This window comes from Panulirus ornatus, chromosome 50, assembly GCF_036320965.1.
Source record: "Panulirus ornatus isolate Po-2019 chromosome 50, ASM3632096v1, whole genome shotgun sequence".
Lineage (NCBI taxonomy): Eukaryota > Metazoa > Arthropoda > Malacostraca > Decapoda > Palinuridae > Panulirus > Panulirus ornatus.
In genome coordinates, this window is record NC_092273.1 from 7,697,327 (window position 1) to 7,723,355 (window position 26,029).

At 36.3% G+C, this 26,029-nt stretch overlaps 1 protein-coding gene across 1 annotated transcript in view; it reads right to left on the reverse strand.

Moving 5' to 3' along the window:
- Nucleotides 1-895: 895 nt before the first annotated feature.
- Nucleotides 896-26,029, reverse strand: part of LOC139764715 (uncharacterized) — a 98,961-nt gene continuing 73,827 nt past the window's right edge. Inside the window, exons 14-25 of the mRNA XM_071691602.1 lie at nucleotides 12,901-13,168; nucleotides 12,653-12,791; nucleotides 10,547-10,634; nucleotides 9,743-9,804; nucleotides 8,740-8,819; nucleotides 8,207-8,336; nucleotides 7,489-7,683; nucleotides 6,864-6,999; nucleotides 5,655-5,747; nucleotides 3,931-3,982; nucleotides 3,413-3,556; nucleotides 896-2,661 (exon numbers count right to left, since the gene is read on the reverse strand). Coding sequence (XP_071547703.1) covers nucleotides 2,544-2,661; nucleotides 3,413-3,556; nucleotides 3,931-3,982; nucleotides 5,655-5,747; nucleotides 6,864-6,999; nucleotides 7,489-7,683; nucleotides 8,207-8,336; nucleotides 8,740-8,819; nucleotides 9,743-9,804; nucleotides 10,547-10,634; nucleotides 12,653-12,791; nucleotides 12,901-13,168 — 1,505 coding nt within the window. The 3' untranslated portion in view covers nucleotides 896-2,543. The remainder of the gene's footprint in view (nucleotides 2,662-3,412; nucleotides 3,557-3,930; nucleotides 3,983-5,654; nucleotides 5,748-6,863; nucleotides 7,000-7,488; nucleotides 7,684-8,206; nucleotides 8,337-8,739; nucleotides 8,820-9,742; nucleotides 9,805-10,546; nucleotides 10,635-12,652; nucleotides 12,792-12,900; nucleotides 13,169-26,029) is intronic.

A 26,029-nucleotide genomic window follows, 5' to 3' on the forward strand; every position in this document is an offset into this window, starting at 1 on the left:
TGTATTAGGTAGTGAAGTCTGCTGACTGGCACTTGTTACCCCATGATAGATCTTGGATGTGTACGTATAACATTCTGTATATTTCAATTTATCTATCCCTATCTCTGATGCCTGTTCTCCTTGAGGGTGGCCCCCTGCAAGACTCTCCATAACTGTTGAACCATTGCTGTTTCTTAGCCTTTAGTACCCCTCCTAACAGGCCACTGGCAGAGGCCAACTCTAGTGGTGTTGTCAGAGTCTACTACCTGATGTTCCTACCAACTACTACGACCTAATGTGTCTACCTGTTTCTGCCTTATGATTTAACGTACTGCTTCTACCTAATGCTCTTACCTATTACTACTACCTAAAGCTCCTGTCTAATGTTCTTACCCATTCTGTCTATTGCTCCTACCATTTTGGCAAAATGGTAGGAGATTAGAAACATTAGACAGGAGCATTAGGTAAGAGTAGTAGGTAGGAATATTACGTGGGAGGATTACGTAAAAGGAATAGGTTAGAACATTAGATAGATACATTAGGGAAAAATAGTTGGTAGGGATATTAGTTTAGAGCATCTGAAAACACTGCTATAGAGTTGCCCCTGCCAGTGGCCTTCAAGGGTGAGGCACTAAATGCTAAAAAAGTGGCACTGGAATTCACTAGTTATGCAAGCAAGCAGAGGAAATGAAAAACGAGAAAGTCTACAATCAGGAGGAAAGAAAAAAAACAACCCAGCAAAGAATAAGAAGTGAAAGGGCAAGGAAGTAAAAGCAGTAAAGACGAACCACCCCAAAAGAAAATATTAAATGTATATGAAGTTGGAAAAAAATGCTATATACTATGGAAAAAAAATTGAATTGTATGGGATGGACAAGTGTATTTTACATTATCAATAAAGTTTTTGAAAAACCAATATATAGTAATATATGATTATTAAATTGCAATTGCTTGATGCATATGGTACAGTACGTGAAAGACAATGTAATAAATCATTTTTATTATCCTTATAAAGACTATGAAAAGCAGAGCTGGTTTCTCAGCTGCCAGACATCATGCAAGATTCCTCTGGAAGCACCATAACGACCATACAGTATGAGATCCGGAACACCTGAGTGACTATAATCAAAATAAGTTATCCAAAACCTATGAAGCTTTGGGCAGTACTTTACTTCAGCTGAATTTTTGTATAAGAATTGTAGCACTTGAAATTTCATTTTTCACCAAACAAATGTGGTGCTCTCAAATAGACTGCATAAAATATGAAAATGCTTAACATTTCACAGGAGGAATAACTTTCTCATTTAAACACTTATGGCCTACATGTTTTTTGGGATGAAGTGATAACTTTAATGCATGCCTGTAGCTACAAATGAATTTGTAGATGAGCAAAAATGAGAAATACTGATGACATGGTTATAATTACAGCCACACATTAGTAAAAATGGATGTGATGGAATGACGAGTACTGTATGAGAATATACAATTTTTCAAATATACAGTGACAGATTCAACAATAAGCAAACTTTCTGGACATTCGATTTTTTTTTATCTTTTCATCAGATATTTGTATGTACAAATTTTACTTTTCAGAAAATTAACTCAATAGCCAAAATATTACTCCTTTCCATGAAAATCTTGGTCTAAAATATCTCGATGAAAATCACAATTTTTGCATCTGCAAAATAGTACCTACAATAATATTCTCAACCTTGCATTACTTGCACAATGTTAGTCATATCATTATTACAAAACTGGTCCTTCATTCATAACCTTACTAAACAATATAGTCGTCCATCAAAATATGCCCACGAGGAAAGACCAATGATATGCCTTATTAGGGTTCTTATATACCAAAATTTGCTTAGGTTTAAGTAAACTTCATATGAAGTTTGAAATTGGATTGAAAGCATAATCAGTTTAATATTCACTATTGAAATGAATTTCCCTGTGACAAATGCAGATCTTAATATTTCATTACGGATCTGCATAGGAAAATAATTTAATCATACAAAAATGGAGTTTTTTGAATTATGAAAAATGTTTTCTACCAAGAACCCTCCAAACAGAGAAATTACCCCAAAATTGGTATTACAAAGAATATCCTAAGATATGTACAAAATAAAGCCTATTATTGTTTCGATTTACTTTCTCAAAAATGAGAAAAATTCCCAGGCAACTGTACAACACACTTTAGTCTTCCTACATGAAAAGACTAACAAGAATATCACAACATCTATTCTAATCACAGTTTTATGACCAAAGTGCCAAACAGCTGGCTTAACTTGTAAAACCCTAGAATGTGACCACATGCCTACATCCAGGGGTTCTGTGAACTTTTCCTAATTGACAGGAATCTGGAGAGACTCCTCTCTGCTTCAGATGCAGCAAGTGAGTGATACACACTATTTAAAAAGACCTCAACAAAGAGGTAACACCTGTACTTCCTCATCTTCATCAAACTAGAAGATTCTCCTGATGTTTTCCTCATCATACAGACAAGGCAGTCTCTTTGTTCAATTAATTGTCAGACTCTGCACTTCAAACTGGTAAGACTCTTAATGCTACGTCTTTAACTTGTCCTTAAGTTTGCTCTTCAGTCCTCCAGCCTCTTTGGTCTTCTTTGCAACATCCTTCTTCTCTTCTGTCATCTTTCTTACTTTCTCCTCTGCTTCTTTCATTCTGGAAAAGAAAATTACATTGTCTGAAGAACTAGTTGAGAGATTATCTGCTGCCTGAACAATAAAGATCATTAACAGGCTGTTTGTGAGAGGGTTAAAATTCTATTAATTCTAATCAACATATCTTCAAGGCTGATAATTTTTAAATCATGGTCATCACTGCTATTTTCACCTTTAACTACTACAGCATGCAACCATTTCAAATGCTTACGTTAGCTCTCACAATCCTTACTTCACGATACAGCCCCTTTGTTGCTAATATTCTGTATATGAAGCAAAGTGGTTCTTAAACATTGTTATTCAAGTATCTGAACCTGTTCATCTCTGCATATTTCAAAGTTTGCAGCTGTGTAACACATACTAAACCCTACATGGCACCATAAATTTACACTGCATTATGACCCCCTGTCACCTATTAATCACCTGTTAGATATTTCACTTTCATTATTCTACATCCTTTCAAAAATGGGCAATCCAAATACTTAAAAATTTCTTCATTATCTTGTCATCCAACCATTTTTACTGTTCATCTTTCCTGGTGGGAGCGAAGGTAACCGACTTTCTTTGATATATATTGATTATAAGCACACATTAATAACTCCGAATTCCACCGGGTGGATCATACAACAAATGTGAAAATGACTTGAAGAATTCTTTATCTTGAATCCAATATTACCACCAAGACGAATGAATGTCCAATGCCTTATATTAATAAAATCATGCGTCAATAAAAGTATGAATATTAAACCAACCTCTGTTTGACGATCTTCAGTTGTTCTTTCTGCCAAATATTCAGGAAGTCATTACAGAATGGTGACCACATACTGAAGAAGTCATACGGTGTAACTTCCTTCCCTTTACCAGTAAACTGGAAGTACTTCATAACCATTTCAAATCTGTAATGTGAACAGCATGACATTATATTCTGCAAGCATAAATGCAACTCCCCCCAAGTTATATTCATAAATTACATTACAAATATTTTTCTGGTACAATTTGTTTAAACACTACTTTTCATATTTCATCCTTCATCTCAACTTACCAATGCTGACATAAGTGGCAAGCCTGTCACCTTGAAATTTTCTCTTATTCTAATCATTATATTTACCCGAGGTGTAGTTTTTACTATAAAAGTTTTGAAGTTGAGTGTAATTAAGAATTACGTATCACCGTCAATACTCAATTCCCAATCTTATCGGAGTGGATGAGGTACCTCCAGCCTCCAAACATCACTCGCATACATCACATTATAATAAGTAATAGTACTTACTGTAATTTGCATTCATGCAGATTCTCATTTTCTGTCTCTAGTTCTTCCTTGGCTGAAAAGAAAAGAACAAATGAACTGTTTTTCCTACATTACTGTATAGGTTGTATCGATGCAGTAACTATTAGTCATACAGTTGGACCATCCATTACAAAGAAATATAAGATATCATAACATAACAAAGTGCCTGTTGACTGCTTCCAAACAACTGGCTACATATCAAATAAGCCATGTAAAAAAAATCATCTCCCAAAACAACTAAAAGCTAGCACATCTGCTTCAGTCTTTTATAACAGCAGCTTTCAACTCCATCTTCAGAGCATAGCAAATATAAGGGTGAGCATTACAGTAATGCATCAACTTATTTGCCTCTAATCAAAATACCAAGAAATACAGTAGATCTCCAGATGAACACTGGATTAATGATCAGGTAATTTGTAGCACCAGAGAAAAACCACATCATCAACCAAGCATGAAGCATGATGAACCAATTAGTAAAATCTAATTGTATGTACCCTCTGTCAAATCTTACCTGCTCAATATTGCCTACCTTAGTCCTTTTCTTGGCCACCCAAAATAATGTAACATGTGCAGTCTCTCAAATACTTTCAAACTCTATACTATCCATCAAACAACTCTGTTTTCCATTTCATATCTTCTAATATCTTTCCCTCCCTTTTCTATGCATCTTTTTCTCATCCTTCCATACACATACTATCCAACTTTGTATACCCAAAGATGCAACCATATTTTTCTCATTTGATCATCTTAGAAGTAATGTAAGCAGATCCTATTTCATGTAACAACAAAATCAACTTATAATTATTATTCCTTAAATATCTGAACTTTTTCTATGCAACACTTGAAACAAGACTGTCAGCATTCAATTTATACATATGGCTGTACAATGTTGTACGCTGGAAGTTCTTTAAAAAAATATAGGTGTATTGAATGTAACATTTTCTGTGGGAAGATGAAATCTTGTTGCTTCTGAGGTTTGTTGAGGAAAATTGACTTTTATTACAAGTAAAGTACCATGGCATCCAACTGCCATTTGAATCTTTTACTAACAATGTTACTTATCTCACATTTCACAACATACATTGATCAAATAACACAAAATGATCACCTTCGGAGTGTTCAGAAGGGAATGTTCTGAGGTGTTCACAAAGGCCAATGTATTTGTCAGGGGGTCAAAGACCTTTCATGCAAATAGCATGGTAATTGAGGGTTAACTAATGTACTAATTACTAATTCCCGCTGACTTACCCAGGTTTTATGTATATAAAAAGGACTGACTTTTACCTTCTTTGATGTTTCAGTCTTTGGAGCTATATCAATAACTTCCTGAAAGATGATGCACCATAGCTTTGTATATTCTCTTACTTAAGACATTATGAAATACAAATAATCTAAGCGTGAGGCTTTTGCCAAGCCTGCCAAATGTCATCCCTGGTTTCCTCTATCTACGTAACCCACTAATGCCCTCTTTAAACTTTTGAAGCACACTTTTTTTTTCCTCAGAACCCAGTCCATCATCTGTCAACTTTTGGATTTTCAAACTGTCAACTTTTGGATTTTCAAACTATCATTCTGAGTGTCTACTGTACATACCTGTTCATCTTTCCAGCAGTGCAAAGCAAATCAGGAACTTCTGACAAATGCTTTCAGGGAAAAATTTTCACTTAGCTTCAAACATACCATTATCATACTAAGAACCAAATTACCTTTAACAAAGAACTCTGTCATGCTGTCTTTAAATGGCTGCAGATGTTCCTCATCTGATTTCTTGATCACTTTCTCAGCACGATTTTCACACACTATGGAGTAAATGATGGCAATATCAAAATCAAATAATTATATAATTTGTACATCATAACTAAACCAAGGCAATAACTTTTGATATATAGAGATATAAATTAAAGTGATTATTAGAATTATAAAGAAACACTTCTTAGCACAACAGTTGGTTAGATGTATGGTGGGGAAAGTGAAAAGATGGATTATGACAGGAGGGAATGTAGACCTTAAAAAAGAGAGGAAAGTGTGGGCAGCATTCCTGGATTTACAAAAGGCATATGATAAATGAAAAAGCTCAGATAAATTGACTCTAATGTATATGGTGTCCATTCAAGACTTCTGAATGCTGCTATATTTGTATAATGGACCTAGTGAATGGGTATTAGTACATGGGGGTATAAGTAAAGCATATGAAATGAATACGGGGTTGATCATAATTATGTGATACGTTACCACAGTTGATGATGATGGTATTTCTTGTATTATGGTAAAAGAAACTGGAAGGTAGCTCGCTATTACTGACCTGCATTAATGATTTACAAGTGAAACTTTATTCATACTTGAGTATGCTTAAAGATGAAACTGAAGTCATAAGAAGAGCTGAGGAATGACCAGGATTCTATCAATTTGTAAAGGGATGTAGAAAAGCTCCAAAGCTGGTCAGATATGTGGCTGATAAATTTCAGCCCAAACAAATGCAAAGTGACTGAGATGGAGTACAGTTAAAGAAAGCCTGCAGTGAAAGCTCAACATTAAGGATCAACTGTGGGAAAGACCTTAGCCAATATAGTTCATGCAATGCTTGTCACTATGAGAGAAAATGTGAAGCAGTGTATCTATTACATTACAAATATTAAATTAACAAATTTGTATTTTCATGCCCTGCAATTATCTATTTTCGTGCTCTGGTCTTCATTAGCATCCTCTTTTTTTCAACAGTCATACAGGCTATATCTTAGATTAGCAACATTAGTCAAGCTAAAATAAGATTAACACAAGGCCAATTGAGTGCATCAGCACCACAAATTTCAGGCAAAAAGTGTACTTTGGGTAAAAATCTTAAAAACATACATAAGAGAGAAAGAAAAAGTGGTTTAATTAAAGAAGTTTGGTAATTTTGATAAGAGTGAACTAACCTTTAAGATTTTTTGCAATATCCCTCAGGTCTTCCTCTAAATCCTCAAATTTAACATTAGATACACGCTCAACGACATATGGGTCAGGAAGAGGCAACTGAGCCTTATCTGTGCCAGCATCCTCACCCTCATATTTCTGTTAACAAAAGAGAGAACATATCTAACAGTCCAATACAACTAGATATCTAAGAAATGTTACCTATATATTATACTGAGAACTTCAAACTTAATACAAGAATCTAATTCAATAATGAGGATGAAGTAAACACAACTTGAGCCTGTGACAATTCAGGTTAGTGGATGAGAAGGTGGCTTACATCTCTTGCAAAGGTGCATATTCTGCTTTTGCAAATCTTTCTTTCTATCTATATCTCCGACACCCACTACATCTGGCTAAAAAGTGGCACTGGAGTTCTCCAGTTATGGAGACTTTTGCCATGGCCAACCCCTTGAGGGAGTTCCCAAAGGGAACAAGCAGAAGATATATATATATATATATATATATATATATATATATATATATATATATATATATATATGACAGTAATGAGACAATTCAGGATGCAGGAAAAAAATCCACACAAATTACTTAAAACATAAATCCATAATGAACAAATAAACTTACCTCAATATACTTGTTAACAACAAAATGTAATAAAGTGTATGAAGCTTCTTTACTTTTAACATCTTTGATCTTAGGTAGAATCTCCAGCCCAAAACCATCAGCCTGTCCTCTTGTTCTATTACCGCCATTCATATAATTTCCTAGTGCCAAGATTAGCCCTAATATTCTTTTGATGCTATCACTAGTCACCAACACCTGAAAATAGAAAGACTTGATAAAAGAAAAAACATGCAGTATATTGTCAAGGAAACAGACACATAAAAGAGGTTCACATTTAATTTGAAAAACCATGGTATTCCTGTCACAAGAAATAATGAGTGAGCATTAATATGTATATGACAATGCAGATGGACCACCAGCCAATGGCACAAAACTCAGATTTTGAGACCATATACATCCTAACGAATTAGATCCTCTTGGTACTGCAAAGATGACTCCGATCAAGACGGAATCAAACTTAACTGTCGTGGAGAATTTATACCATCAAGCCACATGACCGCTTCAAAATACTTAATGAGGAGTGCAACAGTAGGACAGAGGATCATAATTGTTTTCATAGTGCACAAAACTTCCAAAGACTGTAAAGGCACCTGGTCAAATTTTTCAATACAATAATGGATATAATCAGGATAGTAAACAAGGAAGCAAGCCAGTAGATATTCATTTTGACAAATGAAAAGTAAATTTCACAGTTGGGCCAAGAAATGACATAACTTACATCTATCGTTGTTTGTAGCATACTAATTCTGCCATGTATGACACCTAAATCTTCAGCAAATGTAGCTTGGAACATGAAGCAGGCACTACGTTCCGCAAATTCATTGATTTTGGACAGACCTAGTAAGAACCTGGAAGAAAGTGAATAAAAAAGTGTGATTAAGTCACACCTATATGGATGACTATTTAACCCTAATGTATCATTATGGTCACATATTAACACAATCAAAACACTTGTGAATACTGGGAGTTGCTTCAGCAAATTTGCATGAAGAGAAAAGGAAAAGCAATGAAGCATGGAAGGAGAAAAGCATCAGAGGCAGAAATAATGGAAAAACACCAGTGTCTGAAGGATAGTGTGCAGCCTAAGACAAAGAGATACACCAAGAATAGTGTAAACAAGGCTTAGCAAAGAAACATCAAAGGGAGAATGAGCAATCCCTTTCCTTCCAAGACCAAATGAGGTGAACCACTTTATAAAATGTATCAAAAGAAAATCATTATATGATGCCTGCTGTATAATCTGATACTTACTGCTCAGGCTTGTCAAGTGGAACATCTGGCATTGCTTCTACTTGTGCTTTTATCATATTGATTTCTACTTCACTTCCTCGCTAGAAAAGATAAAAACATTTTCTATGAATAATCACCTACTTACAGTGTTATCTACTCAATAAGATAATATACCACCTCACACAAAAGCAGCTATATCTGGTGTCTGTCAGGACACAAGTATATCTTAAAAACTCTCAACAGCTCACCCTGTTTCCAAGGAGATTTCAAATTTGAAAGACAGCTTTTCACCTCAAAATAGGATTCTCCTAAAAATGGCTCATCAAAAGAAATTATAGGTGGAAAGTCACCTTCACTGAGGATGTATCATAATTAATGGATGGAAAGAAGTATAGCCTTATCAACATTTTGACTCTAAAGAAGTCGATGATTTCCTTGCTAATGATTGTAGTGTGGCCTTGAAGCTGCAAAAGCCCCAGAAAAAAAGTCCTGGAGTTATACAACAGTAAGAATGGTTTTCTTGTTTTGATGTTTTATGAAAACTTAATTGTAAATGTCATAAAATACCAAAACATGTCTGCAATGCATTCAAGGCAATGGTAAAACTTTAATTCAAACATCATATTTATATATTTGTACCTTAACACTACCTTTTGCAAGGCATTCGATTACTGTACACAAAGCTCTGTGGACAGTACATTCTCTTTTAAGAAAATAAACTTTAAAGCCAACAAAATATTTTGTGCAGTTTACCAAATTATGAATGTTTCAACACAATACCATTTGTGAACATTGGTAAGAATAACAACGGTGATGACTTTGAAGCCAAAGTACAGTATAGAAACTTTAATTAGTACACATAAGATAAAGACATATTTTTACAAAGTAATTACACTAGTAAAATCATTTGAAATATCAAAAGCAGATATCTAACTGCAGATACAGGTAAACATTTCGGACCAAATGAACTATGAAAGTACTTATCAATAATACCTTTCTAGTAAATATATCCCTATATACATACCACTTCATATATTTGTTGTAAAACTTCTTGGTCAAGAACTGAAGTGTCAAAGTTGTATACAGCTGAAAAAAAAAATATATATGGCATTTAAAGAATGGAATGTGAAAAATTTTTCTTGTACATTAAATAAACTGTGATATCAATCAATAAATTTAAGATTTACAGGAATCATAATACAGCAAAAAGACATGTGCTAATCTGAAATTACACTGTACAGATGAAGTGTAAGTTAAACTTCCTTGTTTGCACTCTAGCCACCACACCACAAATGCCTAATTAACATATTGTATCAGGAGTTCAGCATGACAATGACAAGTTCAAAAATGTGTTTTTTTAAATTCTATGATCACAGAATTGTCTGACCTTCTTTTATCTGACAGCAACGCAAGCACATGGCTTGCTTGAACCTTGTTGTGCCAGCATTTTAATGATTTTGGATTAATGTTATGGCTATTTAATTTCTTATGATTTTGCTGATTTTCTTTTTTCAAAATTAGAACTTGGTGCTCATGTCAATATCATTCTTAATGGCTCATATAACAAGGCTCCTCATTTCCAAGATGCAGCTCCCATACTGAAGACAGTGAACACACCTATGTTGTCCAGCATTCATCTCACTCGTGCATAACACATCACCACAATTTTGACCTGTGGTTCCACTTTGAGAACATGAATGGCTTCCTGAGCACAGCAAGAGTTCCGCAGAAGATGAGCCTTAGGCAGGAGAGTAAATAAAAGTAAAGTATGGAAGACTTTAATGGAATTACCATGGGTCTTACAGTGTAGAACTAAATATATACTTACCATTTTCTACATCTGCAATGTCAAGGTGCTGACTTGTTATGAAAATGCCAACGTTTTGAGATCGTTTACTTTCTAAAACTTTGGCAACCTGTGGGTCAGAATAACTTTACTGATATACAGTATTTAGCATTTTTTCATTATTTCATCTTGATAGACATAAAGAACAACTAAAATATAAATTTCAATTTACATTATCACAAAACAGGAAAATTTTCTTTCAGAGATGATAAATACAGGTAATGGTCATGGTTAGTTACTGAGCTAGCTTTGTAAATTTATCAAAAAACAGAGACAGCATACATAGCCAACATATAACAGAGGGCCTTATGACCTAAAACAAGGGTTTACTACTCAAGAAACAGAGTATTCACTCCTACCCTCTTAATGATATCCATTTGACTGAAAGTAATCATTAAGTCTCTTCATGAATGAGGATTATGTCTTTGGCATATGAGACAATATGTACATGACAATAATTTCCCATATTCGCAACATATCTACTACCACAGATTTATCTCGTTTTCTAGTACAGAATCCCTATGTACTTTAGAAATTAAATAGTATGTGTATCAATTAATCGATTAGATCTAACAACTTAAAAATCTATTTCACCAAGCTTGCCCTGATCTTTTAGAGAATGTGGAGACCAGAACTATACCACACTCTCAGAGTAGTCATACTTGTGTTAAAGATTTTTTTTTTTTTTTTTTTTGCTTTGTCGCTGTCTCCCGCATTTGCGAGGTAGCGCAAGGAAACAGATGAAAGAAATGGCCCAACCCACCCCCATACACATGAATATACATACGTCCACACACGCAAATATACATAATATACACACAGCTTTCCATGGTTTACCCCAGACGCTTCACATGCCTTGATTCAATCCACTGACAGCACGTCAACCCCGGTATACCACATCGCTCCAATTCACTCTATTCCTTGCCCTCCTTTCACCCTCCTGCATGTTCAGGCCCCGATCACACAAAATCTTTTTCACTCCATCTTTCCACCTCCAATTTGGTCTCCCTCTTCTCCTCGTTCCCTCCACCTCCGACACATACATCCTCTTGGTCAATCTTTCCTCACTCATTCTCTCCATGTGCCCAAACCATTTCAAAACACCCTCTTCTGCTCTCTCAACCACGCTCTTTTTATTTCCACACATCTCTCTCACCCTTACCTTACTTATTCGATCAAACCACCTCACACCACACATTGTCCTCAAACATCTCATTTCCAGCACATCCATCCTCCTTCGCACAACTCTATCCATAGCCCACGCCTCGCAACCATACAACATTGTTGGAACCACTATTCCTTCAAACATACCCATTTTTGCTTTCCGAGATAATGTTCTCGACTTCCACACATTCTTCAAGGCTCCCAGAATTTTCGCCCCCTCCCCCACCCTATGATCCACTTCCGCTTCCATGGTTCCATCCGCTGCCAGATCCACTCCCAGATATCTAAAACACTTCACTTCCTCCAGTTTTTCTCCATTCAAACTCACCTCCCAATTGACTTGACCCTCAACCCTACTGTACCTAATAACCTTGCTCTTATTCACATTTACTCTTAACTTTCTTCTTTCACACACTTTACCAAACTCAGTCACCAGCTTCTGCAGTTTCTCACATGAATCAGTCACCAGCGCTGTATCATCAGCGAACAACTGACTCACTTCCCAAGCTCTCTCATCCCCAACAGACTTCATACTTGCCCCTCTTTCCAAAACTCTTGCATTCACCTCCCTAACAACCCCAATGTGTTAAAGATAAGCAATATAATTAAATTCTATGAAGGTTTTTTGCTTTTCTAACAACAGCTCAATAAATTTTAATCAAAAAAATTCTCAATGCCAATTCAACTTTTAGGATCTTAAGTGGACATTAAATGGTTTACTTACTGTAAAAATTCTAATTCAATCACATACTACAAAGGTGTGTGTTTGTTCTCAGACTCATGAATATGATCTAACACATAAAAAGAAATGAAAATCAAACTATTGTAGTGGGTAAAACAACCCTTGGAATATGAACGTCCTGATTGACTAACCCAGAAACCATCAGCGCAAACCCTTAAAAATACTGGTTAATAAGAATTTACCTTAACCTTAGCCGGCTTATCCTCTTTTTTTTCCTTCTTTTTAGGCTGAGTAACTTGTCTTGCAAACAAATCCACAAACTCTAACTCATCAAATTCTTCCTCTTCTATTTCATCCCAAAGAGGAACATCCGATTTTCTTCTGCAATATCAAAGTATAAATTATTCCATGTTGCTACTTGCTGCTAAAATGAAAATTACTTCAGCAATTCACACCAAATAATCAATGTAATAAGGAGAGAAAAGCTTACTTTCTCTTCTTCAGAGTTTCAGTAGCATCATCCTTAGCTTCAATTTTATCTTCATCTTCTTTAATATCATCTTTCTCAACACATTCCTCTTTCTCTTTCTCATTTTCACCATCTGTAGCTTTGGCTTCTTCATCAAGCTCACTTTCATCTTTTTTCTCAGGTTCTGGCAGAGGATCAGGCTTTGGAGGTTTTGGTGTTGTTAACTGTATTCTTGTCCAATACAGAGGTTTCATGGCCATTTTGGGGTTGACAGGTCTTTTGCGAAGGACTGTAACAGGATCAGAGATCAAACCTCTGTTTTCCTTTTAGAGACAACTATCAACAAGGTATATGTGATTAACAGCAAAATTACTAGTTTATTATCCTTTATAAAGCAAATAAAACTAGTAGATTTAACATATAGTTTTATGATAAAATGTAATACAGAACACACACCACATTACAAAAAAATCCAATAAAACCATACAATATAACAAGTCTTCCTAGCAAAAGTCAGCCATTTAATAATGGAACCCCACTGTTTTTAAGTAACCTGTAATAGCCCACATCCAAATGATAATCTCTGAGAAATCCCATCATATGTCTCCAAGGACAGGAGCAACCAAAGTAAAACAATACTCACCAATGTCTCCTCTTATGGAACAAAGCTTCAAAGCTTTATCACTAGTTCCAATGCAATTATAACAGACACCCCCAATCCATTCATTCCCTGCTCTTTACTAATCTCAAAGAATACCTACCAGCCTGTTTTTTTCTTTCACTTCCTTTTTTCTTCATCTACAAATTTTGTTGCATCTTCAACAAATGTAATGTCCTTACATTATTTTATCTTTGGCAATGGGGGAACAAATGGTTTGGTTATTCTCACTAATCAAAGTAACATAAGTGAGAAGTGCCCATACTACTAAAATTGTTTTCAAGTGGTGAGCATCTCCTTCTTTCCTTTTCCTTTGCTCTTTGTTTTAGCAGTCACTGTGAGATTGTTTATTAATGAGCTTATTGTTCAGTCATATTCAAGGCATTTCACTCCATGGTAGTTTATTACCTTTTCTTTTGAGGCTACAAATACTGCGTGCTATAACAGTTCTATTTGTTGGCAGCTGAAGTTAACTAATCTCATAATGACATAACCTGCCTTCAAGAGTATTTACTTTAGCAGTAAAACCATTCCTTTGTAGTCCAATGGTTAAAATACATAAACATTTCCCCACAAGGCTCATATACAACTTTTTAAAAAATTCTTACAATGGACTAAATATGTACCTGATAAACTTTTTTAAAGGACAAGCATGTCCACAATGAGGAGACAGGGGATATAACCTCAAACTCCACTCAGTTTCTGTCTCACTAAGCAACAAGGGGATGAAAATCCAGCACATCTCAAAACTGCTGCATGTATCTTCCTTCCTAGCTAAATTGTATCTGGATTAGGCAAAGTAACAAAGCCTTGTCCACAGCAAACTTCCAGGAGGATGAGATTTTCTCCACATTGCCAAAGAAACTCAATCTGCTAATCTCAGGAATGTCTACTGCTCCCCTGCACATCATAAGGTCCCCCTCTGAGTTTCTGGGGCAACAGGCATGAAGAATTTCTATCATTCTGTTAATCATATCAGAAACTAACTCCTTAGCTGAACCCTCCTCTTGCCACATCTCTCTCTTCTTTTTTTTCCAAGCAAGCAGTAGATAAGGCTAGGAGAAAAGTAACTCACACTCTGGTGTTCAGTCTGGGTTCTCTTCATACAACCAACAATCTTCCCATTGTCTCATATTTACCAGTGCTAATGGAACCAATATGCACCTCTTAGTCAGTATTTTCATGACAGAGGATATGAACTGACTAGACATGGCAATCTTCCCTTCAATCACTCCAGAGGTTGAGGGTGTTTCTGTTTGTCACAGCATGAATTCAGTCAAGTACGTTACCATAAATAGTGTAATGGAGTAGGTTGCTAAATTTGCCTTAAAGTCAGCAATGTGAGTAAAACATCCATTTTTATCTTGTAAAAAACAATAATATGATATAAAAATAAAAAGGTCTCTAGAGTGAATTAACACTTTGTCACAAGCAAGTTACATATGCTGTATCGGCTTCATTTTACTGCATGAAATGAGTCATAGCTGAAAACTTTTCAATCTAAGTCACTATACTGCAATATAACTAAACACTACTGAAAAGAAAGTAAATGTCTTTGTCTTCATGTTCCCTGTAAATATGAAAGAAAATACAATACATGGGAATTATCACTGGTGACAACGAAATGACTGCCATCAAAGTCTGGACATGAATTACTGACCTGCAAATCAACAAATAAGTATGGCAGAAGTTATCAGCCAAATTTATAATGTAGCAAGCACTGTCTTAAAATTATAAAACTTGCAATAAAGCAAGCAAACCTTTCATCAAAATAAAAGTATGCATAGAATAACAGGAAATGACTAAAACTAATACTATAAATCTAATCTATTCTAACTCTGTACAGCAAGACAAAATGTAAATGCTTATAAAATTAAAGCTTTATTACAAATTTACAGATTTAAACATATCTACAGCACAGCAGCGCTTGACCTGCCTCTAGCAGTGCATTATGAAATTTCAATCCATTGGATTTCTTCTCCAGTAAAACTGAGCTTACCAATTCTTACATTGAATATGCCCCACATGACTGTTTCTCAAATTCAATAAGTCCCTAACTCTAGTGAACCAACAAGAAGGAAAGCATATGGTTGAAACACATAAATGTATAAAATGGAAATTATTGTAAATGATATTCTAAAAAAGAAAATTTCTTTCATGAATTGGAAAACAGCTTGACTCAAATATCCTCCTCATTACTTAGGTCATCTAACAAGTGATGTATTTTCTGTGGGGTCATTAAAATCGATTTTGGAGGCTGACAGATATGAATATACAATGATGACTGAGGACAGTAGAATACTAGATAAAACTTCCTGACAATGGACCTCTATAGACTACTAATGGTACCATTGACTAGCTGAAATCTTAAAGAAAGGAAGGAAAGATTAAGAGATGATGTAAAATTGGCCACTGTTTTCTCAATATCCCAAGCTTGTCACTATCTAACGGTCAAGTTATGTGACTGCTTGCTAACTGACTCCACTCAAAATCTGTAAATGAAATAGATGAAAAACATATTCAAGGCAGAAATTCAATAAATTCTTTATATCATAAGGAATATAATCAATCATTAGTTTCTAATGATGAACAGACACTTTCATCACGAGACCACAAAAATGGCCGACATGATTATGCTGGACAATAAACTGCATGCCAGGCGTTTTGTTTCTAGCAGAAAAACTATTTTGCCACCAAGCATCAAAACTTAGCCTGGCTTAGCCAGCTAAAAGACTAATTGAAGTTTGCATTACATTATGATGAATACTGTATTTAGAAAACTGCTCTGTGAATGCATATCATCTAATCCCTGTATCTAAGATGAGTATCAAACCAGTAAATTTATAGGACATCTGGCCAACCGGTTCTTCCTCGTCAAACTATGACTCCACAGGCTTCTAGAAAAATAACCAAACATAACTTTAACTGACTGCTGACGAAAGTTCCACCTCATTTCTAAATGTGGCATCCATTCTCCAATATCAAACGACCTTTAATGATTTAATCAATCATTTAATGCTTAACTCTAACTTCTGCACGACTATCTTTTTGTACACTGGTTATCAATTTCCATGTAGTTTACAACACTATTGTCATCTAAAACTTTTGGATGAGAGTTATCAATGCCAAATATTATGAGTCATCTTTGTATACATCGGGAAAGACATACAAAGTAAAAACAAAATGAATGAAAATTTTTAAATTAATAAAATCTATATCAAGACACAGCAAACTGCCTGTCAATCAATTCATCAGCTAAATTATTACATTTTACAACAAATGTTCTGTAATGCTGTTGAATACTGACAGTTATCATATTATTCACATCTAACTGAATTAATGTAATAAGACTGTTACAGATGACTGAAAGAGGGTAAGATAAATATAAAAAAGAGACAGTGAAAAAAGCAAAAAATCTAATTCATTTAACACTGTGGATCATGTATGTAATAGTCACTTCAGTAGTCCAATCTTTATGCATTTTGAACAAAGCTAACAGCACCAGTCCTTACAACGCTGCAACCCACATAAAAGTTCATTTTTGTTCCAGAGGACGTTGGAGCAAACACCAAGAAACTGCTGACTGGATACAACATTCCCTCCCAAGTGAATGAGTGATATGCCTAAGAGAAGAGGAGTATGCAATACTGGGGCTCTAAGCAATAATTTAGCCTCAAATTCATTAACTTATTCACATCAATACTGAACCTTTTGCATGGATGATACTCAAGTGTCTCTTTTACAAGATCTCAATTACACTCCAATATTCTGTAAAAACATTCACAGGTTACTTTTATCTGAATTTTAATAAAACTCTTCATTAGATTTAAGGTAATTAACAAGAAAATTTCAGAAGTTTGAGGCTCAATCCTAAAAGGGTCATCTGCAGTTAACTAAAAATGTCATGTGTGATGTACTGACCTGGCACAGCTTGAGAGGTCAACACCAAGAAGTAGAGGTTCCGGGGAGTAGTGCCACCACCAGAGGGAGCATGGTACACGTGTGGCCAAGGACACACAAGCACACACAGGCAGGAACAAGCAGACAAGAAAGTACTAGGTAAGTGCACTATGTCTTGAGACACTAAAATGATCCATAGCATATTCCTAAAAGGTCATTTTATCCGATCTTGTGAATGTTAGTTTTTATAGTACACCAACCATGCCCATTTCTATTAGTGGATTATGACTGATACTAATTTCTTAGCATAGAAAGGGTGAGTCAAGGGCACTCCATCTCATAACCAGAGACCAAGTTAGAAAAATAAAAAAAATCATATATTTGTGTACTGGTTCTACTACTACAATCACTAAATGTTGGTAATTAAAGGTGGACAAATAATGTAACCAGAGCTCAGCCATGTTGTCAAGCCCACCAATATCTGACAGCATCACACTTCAAACTGTCACTGTCTAACAAGGTGAATTAGGCTGTCGGTCAATGATAAGCAAGACCACAGCTCACCTTCCAACTCATGATTTATTTTCTGAACCTGATAGCAATCTAAGAACACTTTACTAACTTGTGTGAAATGAGGTAAATATTCATTCTATGCTGAACTAAAAGTGATAAAAATCAATAAAAGTATGTTACTAACATGTTTTCTTTGCTGTTTTCTGCACAGCAACGCAGCACTAAGAACAGACTCATATCCATTCTCCAGCTGTCATGTACAATGCACCAAAACCAGAGCCCCCTGTCCACATCCAAGCTCCTGATCTTTTCATATATTCTTGTTCTACCCAAAGGCAGCCTCCTACTTATTCAGGGCCTGATCACTCAAAGCATCCTTCATTCCATCCTTCCATCTCATCCTCAGTCTCTTTCTCCTTGTATCATCCACTGCTAACATGTATATCTTCTTACTCAGCCTCTCCTCACCCACCCTTTTCATGCATCCAAGCTACTAACCAATCTCTACTTAATTATTTCTTCAGTGATCAACCCTCCTCACACCACATACTGTGCTCAAGCACTTTGTTTCCAACACATGCACTCTATTCTGTACTTCTAACACTTATACTCTCGTAGTCACATTCTCCTCACTCATCCTCTCTGTATGTCCAAACCATTTCAGCAAACCCTATGCAGTTCTCTTAAACAAACTCTTTTAGCTACCACACCTATCTCTTTCCCTATCATTTCTTACTCGATCACTCCTCCTCACATCACATATTGTCCTCAGTCATCTCATTTCCAGTATATCCATACAACTTTGTCAGAACTACTATACCATCAAACATAACCATCTGTACTGTCACGGACAGTAAACTCTCTTTTTCACAGGCTCAATGCACCCAGGACCTCAGCTTCATCACCCATTTTGTGGCTTACTTTAGCCCCCAAGGTTTCATCCACAGCCAAGTACATTCCCAAGTATCTAAAACTCTAGCCAACATATCTCACACCCCTACTAAATTTAACCTCACTTTTATTCACATTTCAACTTTCTCTTCTTACACACTCTCCCCAACTTTCTCTTCTTACACACTCTCCCAAAGTAGAAATACAAAAGGAATGATTTGGTTGTTAGTGCACTGAAAACACTTGTGCATAGAGATTGCATCAATGGAGGATACTGATCATACTTGATGAACCAACTTATTGTTCAAAGCAAATGAGAGGCACTTACATGAGTGTGAAAGTACATGCTTTACTTTACCATACCGGGCATGGGTTACCGATGTGCGGAAGTTCAGAAGGTGTAGGTAACCAGTCCACCCCATGGAATTAATATCAGATTCAATGATGACATTTAGAGAAATGGAGTAAAAAATGATGCACTAAGAGTAAATAATACAAAGGATCAATAAGAAAATACTTCTAACTCCTGTTTCAAGACTATCCAAAGTAACTTCTAACTGCCGTTTCAAGACTATCCAAAGTAATCCCTTGCCTGTCAGGTAGAGAAGACTTGAGGTGTGGGGTAACCACCTCTTTAAAGATACTGTGTTGGTAACATGGCAGAGCTGTGTTTACACTGCAAAATAATTGCTAATTGCTGTTACTAGCAGGGATGAGGCTGTCGCATCTGATTACATAGAAATTTTTGCACAAAATATTTTTTTTAAATTCTATCTGTGCAAGGGTTACAAGTTAAGTGTCCCTAGCTCACTGTCAGGCTCAGAAAAACAAATCTACTGTAACAATGACCAAGATGCCTCATTTGGTTGACTGTCTCATTACACTTAACATCTGCATCTAATGAAGACTGTTTTCTTTACCTTCTGACAGTGCTGATAGTATCCATAATTACAACATAACAATCCATATCAAAGTGTTTTGTGAAAAGCAGACCGAGTGGGAATCATGGAAAACAGACCCTGAAAAAGTATATCTTCTGATCAATAATGAGATGTATTACTGAAGAATTATATCATCAGACACCCTGTAAAAAGGCATCCAACTGGTGTTGTTATTTTCTAAAATGTACATCCAAAGAAGAATCTATTGAGTAAACACGTTCAAGAATTTGCATTTTCTTTTTAAAAGAACGAAAATATAAATACAAAGATCGTATGATTAGTGACATTAGGAATATGCTACCTGGCACAGTAAGGGGTATGACTAATGAAAACATAACGTGTTAATATTTGTGATGAGATCATCTGAATATTACTACAGGTACTTACAGCAAACTTTTATAATTAAAAAATAAGTGCACTGTGACAAAACTCAACTAAATAAGAAACACTAATCAATACTGTAACTGGTATGATGAACAAAGATAATCTCAAGTAATGATAGGTTTTCCATTTGCATAAGAAAATAAACTTAATAAGATAGTTTCCTCTGTAGTGATGATAAGTTTTGCATTAAAAATGAAAATCAACAAGATACCAATAATTACTTTTATCCAATGGAAGCAGTCTTTCACTGTGATCTGCCAACAGAGTGGCTCTGACAATCATCCAAACAAAAGATAATTAACCAAAACATTGTGATCTCACTCACTCAACTTCTAACTATTAAAGACTCACAAGTAAGATAAGTCACCGCAACAAAGTAGAATTTATCCTATCTACTCAGACTATTCCCACAACAACCAGGTGGTTTTACTTGCAAGCTCTTAAATTTACATAAAAAGAGTTAAAAATTCATGGGTAAGATGGCACTCCATCCCTGCAGCTTGCATACGTCAAAGTCCAGAAATGCCCCTTTTATCTTGTACTCACACCATTTTCTAGCATCACATCTTAACCCTTTCACTGCAGGCAAGAAGAAACAGCCCCTTTCTCTGTAGCAGGTGAGATGAAATATGAATGTCATAATAATAATAATAATATGGTGTACACAGTATCTTCTTGGTATCCCTTGGTATACCTTGTCAAGCTGACACCATCAGTAGTATTGCTCCATTCTGTCTTGCAACCTTGTTCGTAGTATTTCCCATCCTTTTGTTCCTTTTACCTCGCTAAATCCATTCTTAGTCCAGTGTTTTTTTAACATATTTTCAAACCACTTCAGTGTATCCTTCAAAAGCATTCCTCTTTAGACATCCTCATTTTTCACTCTGGCCACTTTTTCTCCACATTTTGCAGTCTTTAATCATACTGGTACTGCAACCCATGTTTTATTCCCATACAAAGTACACTGAATTATATTTTCAGATAAGATGGCAAGCTAATGTTTGTTCATCTCATAACTCTTCTTAGGCCTTTCATATGCAATAATGCACATTATCATTGTCCAATGCAAAATGAAGGAAGAGAATTTAAGTGTTTGAATATGTTGTTCAGCCAGATTACTGAGAGATAAGAAGTAAGTTTTATAAGTACTTAAAATTATCCTTTGGATAATATCCAGATTCAGAATGTGTTACAAGTGTTGGAGAATACACGGAAGTGGTTCCAACCAGTTATTACCGGAGGGGTTTTGAAAAATTACGAGTTTCACTGCCACTAGGTATATCATATGCATAATCAGGATATAATCTTTAGGATTATTTTAGGCATCCTTAAAATAGTGAATATATTTTTTTTGATAGATAGAGATGCTCTGGGGAAGGTATTAAGAATATATGGTGTGGGAGGAAAGTTGTTAGAAGCAGTGAAAAGTTTTTATCGAGGATGTAAGGCATGTGTACGTGTAGGAAGAGAGGAAAGTGATTGGTTCTCAGTGAATGTAGGTTTGCGGCAGGGGTGTGTGATGTCTCCATGGTTGTTTAATTTGTTTATGGATGGGGTTGTTAGGGAGGTAAATGCTAGAATTTTGGAAAGAGGGGCAAGTATGAAGTCTGTTGGGGATGAGAGAGCTTGGGAAGTGAGTCAGTTGTTGTTCGCTGATGATACAGTGCTGGTGGCTGATTCATGTGAGAAACTGCAGAAGCTGGTGACTGAGTTTGGTAAAGTGTGTGGAAGAAGAAAGTTAAGAGTAAATGTGAATAAGAGCAAGGTTATTAGGTACAGTAGGGTTGAGGGTCAAGTCAATTGGGAGGCGAGTTTGAATGGAGAAAAACTGGAGGAAGTGAAGTGTTTTAGATATCTGGGAGTGGATCTGGCAGCGGATGGAACCATGGAAGCGGAAGTGGATCATAGGGTGGGGGAGGGGGCGAAAATTCTGGGGGCCTTGAAGAATGTGTGGAAGTCAAGAACATTATCTCGGAAAGCAAAAATGGGTATGTTTGAAGGAATGAATAGTGGTTCCAACAATGTTGTATAGTTGCGAGGCGTGGGCTATGGATAGAGTTGTGCGCAGGAGGATGGATGTGCTGGAAATGAGATGTTTGAGGACAATGTGTGGTGGGAGGTGGTTTGACCGAGTGAGTAACGTAAGGGTAAGAGAGATGTGTGGAAATAAAAAGAGCATGGTTGAGAGAGCAGAAGAGGGTGTTTTGAAGTGGTTTGGGCACATGGAGAGAATGAGTGAGGAAAGATTGACCAAGAGGATATATGTGTCGGAGGTGGAGGGAACGAGGAGAAGAGGGAGACCAAATTGGAGGTGGAAAGATGGAGTGAAAAAGATTTTGTGTGATCGGGGCCTGAACATGCAGGAGGGTGAAAGGAGGGCAAGGAATAGAGTGAATTGGAGCGATGTGGTATACCGGGGTTGACGTGCTGTCAGTGGATTGAATCAAGGCATGTGAAGCGTCTGGGGTAAACCATGGAAAGCTGTGTAGGTATGTATATTTGCGTGTGTGGACGTATGTATATACATGTGTATGGGGGGGGGGCGTTGGGCCATTTCTTTCGTCTGTTTCCTTGCGCTACCTTGCAAACGCGGGAGACAGCGACAAAGTATAATAAAAAAAATAAAAAAAAAATATATTTTTATTTTGATATTTTAAAGGATAGCTATAAGTTTTTTGGCAACTAATAATAGCAACTGAGAAGGTTTTGAACTGTATAGATTTGCAATGAAATGGAGCTACCAGTGCAGGACGTTTGATTTACTATATTTTCATAGGCAAAACTCTTTTTGGAGTGGAGGGCTGGAAATCCTCTCCTCCAAGTTTTACTTTTCCAAAAGAGGGAACAGAGAAGTGGCCAAGTGAGAATTTTCTCTCTAAGGTTCAGTCCTCTGTTCTTCTCACGTATTCCATGCGTGTCATAAAAGGCGACTAAAAGGGGAGGAAGCTGGAGTGGGGGCTGGAAATCCTCCCCTCTAGTTTTTACTTTTCCAAAAGATGAAGCAGAAAAGGGGGCCTAGTGAGGATTTTCCCTCTTGGGCTCAGTCCTCTGTTCTTAACGCTACCTTGCTGATGCAGAAAATGGCAAATGTGTATGAAAAAAAATTAATCCTAGTGCTACCTTACTAATGTGGGAGAAGGCTAACTGGTCAGAAAGAGGCAAGGATGATAATAATAATAATAATAATAATAATAATAATAATAATAATAATAATAATAATAATAATATCCCTGGGGATAGGGGAAAAAGAATACTTCCCATGTATTCCCTGTGTGTCGTAGAAGGCAACTAAAGGGAGGGAGCAGGGGGCTGGAAATCCTCCCCTCTTGTTTTTGATTTTCCAAAAGAAGGAACAGAGAGGGGGGGCCAAGTGAGGATTACCCTCAAAGGCTCAGTCCTATGTTCTTAACGCTATCTCACTAACGCGGGAGATGGTGAACAGTATGAAAAAAAAAAAATAATAATATCAATAATAATGATAATAGTCAGTGGATTGAATCAGGGCATGTGAAGCATCTGGGGTAAACCATGGAAAGCTGTGTAGGTATGTATATTTGCGTGTGTGGACGTATGTATATACATGTGTATGGGGGTGGGTTGGGCCATTTCTTTCGTCTGTTTCCTTGCGCTACCTCGCAAACGCAGGAGACAGCAAAAAAAAAAAAAAAAAAAATAATAATAATGATAATATTCATATTAAATATCCCTGGGGATAGGGGACTAAGAATACTTCCCATGGTTTGATCGAGTAAGTAACGTAAGGGTAAGAGAGATGTGTGGAAATAAAAAGAGCGTGGTTGAGAGAGCAGAAGAGGGTGTTTTGAAATGGTTTGGGCACATGGAGAGAATGAGTGAGGAAAGATTGACCAAGAGGATATATGTGTCGGAGGTGGAGGGAACGAGGAGAAGTGGGAGACCAAATTGGAGGTGGAAAGATGGAGTGAAAAAGATTTTGTGTGATCGGGGCCTGAACATGAAGGAGGGTGAAAGGAGGGCAAAGAATAGAGTGAATTGGATCGATGTGGTATACCAGGGTTGACGTGCTGTCAGTGGATTGAATCAGGGCATGTGAAGCGTCTGGGGTAAACCATGGAAAGCTGTGTAGGTATGTATATTTGCGTGTGTGGACGTATGTATGTACATGTGTATGGGGGTGGGTTGGGCCATTTCTTTCGTCTGTTTCCTTGCGCTACCTCGCAAACGCGGGAGACAGCGGCAAAAAAAAAAAAAAATCAATAATAATGATGATATTCATATTAAATATCCCTGGGGATAGGGGACTAAGAATACTTCCCATGTATTCCCTGCGTGTCGTAGAAGGCGACTAAAAGGGGAGGGAGCAGGTGGCTGGAAATCCTCCCCTCTTTTTTTTTTTTTTTCCAAAAGAAGGAACAGAGAAGGGGGCCAGGTGAGGATATTCCCTCTAAGGCCCAGTCCTCTGTTCCTAACGCTACCTCACTAATATGGGAAATGGCGAATAGTTTGAAAGAAAGAAAGAAAGAAAAGATTCATATTAAAACAAATTCTTTTCCCTGGGGATAGGGGAGAAAGAATACTTCCTATGTATCCCCTGAATGTCTAGAATGCAACTGAAAGGGGAGGAAGCGGAGGGCTGGAAATCCACCCCTCCCATTTTTAATTTTCCAAAAGAAGGAACAGAGAAGTGGGCCAAAGTGAGGATATTCCCTCTAAAGCTCAGTCCTTTGTTCTTAAAGCTACCTCACTAATGCGGGAAATGATGAATATGTATGAAAAAAATTAAAAGAAATTCTATTACAACTATGCTCACCAGTTCATACCCATTACAAACATAACCATGTTTTTTATTTAAACATATGCAACTGAAACTGTATGAAGGCAATTAGCAGATATGGCATATTTTCTGCTTATGTTGGTATACCACTCATGTGATATCATACTTTGAATTTGAAAATGGAGGCTTTACTCCAGAATTAGAGCATTCCTGTGAAGCATAATTCCACATGATCAAACTGTTGTCCAACATAGGGTTAGAAAATTGCTGGCAGGGTATCAATTACATACTCAAATCATCTTATGACTGCCCACAATTCCAGTCCTAACTCCTCCAGTCAAACCATTCAAAGACGAAGCCATAAAAGTCTTGGAATAACCTTTCTTAGTGAGTGCTTCAATCTCACACGTTTAATTTTTTTCATGGTACTTAAGACATTCTATCTATCTATCTATTTATCTATCTACCAATTATCTATCATCATCACTCCATTCCCAGTTTGAATGGGCTGATCAGACAACATTGCCTCAACAAAAATATTCACCTTCCCTTTCTTTAAATCATTAACCAACATCATTAATTACAAACATAAGTAATTCAAGAAATAACAATCAACTTATTCTACGTTTAAGGCAAAAGTGATATGCACTATCTATCTGCATCTCTTGGCTTGGCTAAACCTGTGAATGCTGACAAGCAATGTGACATAAAACTTGGTGCAGCACTACATTTGTTAGGAGTGAAGTATTGTAAACTTTGTTTTGGTGATATCTCTGAATGATGAGAATCCATCAGTTATTTGTCTGAAGGAACAAAGTGATAATTCAGTTTCCATATGAATGACTGTCGTCCAAGCTGCCTTTACTGACAAGTCACACGAGAATATTACCACAACTTACTGTCCAGAGCAGAATCAAATACTATGCAACTTAAAATAAACATATTCAATATCATTCAATGTTTTCAAGAAAATAAAACATCTTCAATGTACTTCTGTCTATCTTTGAGTAGATTAACAAAACACCTAAAACGTTTCAAGTCAATAAGTCTGTTTCGTGGGCAAAATGACAAGTTCTTCATCTATTACAAAAAGTACACGTCTATAGTAAT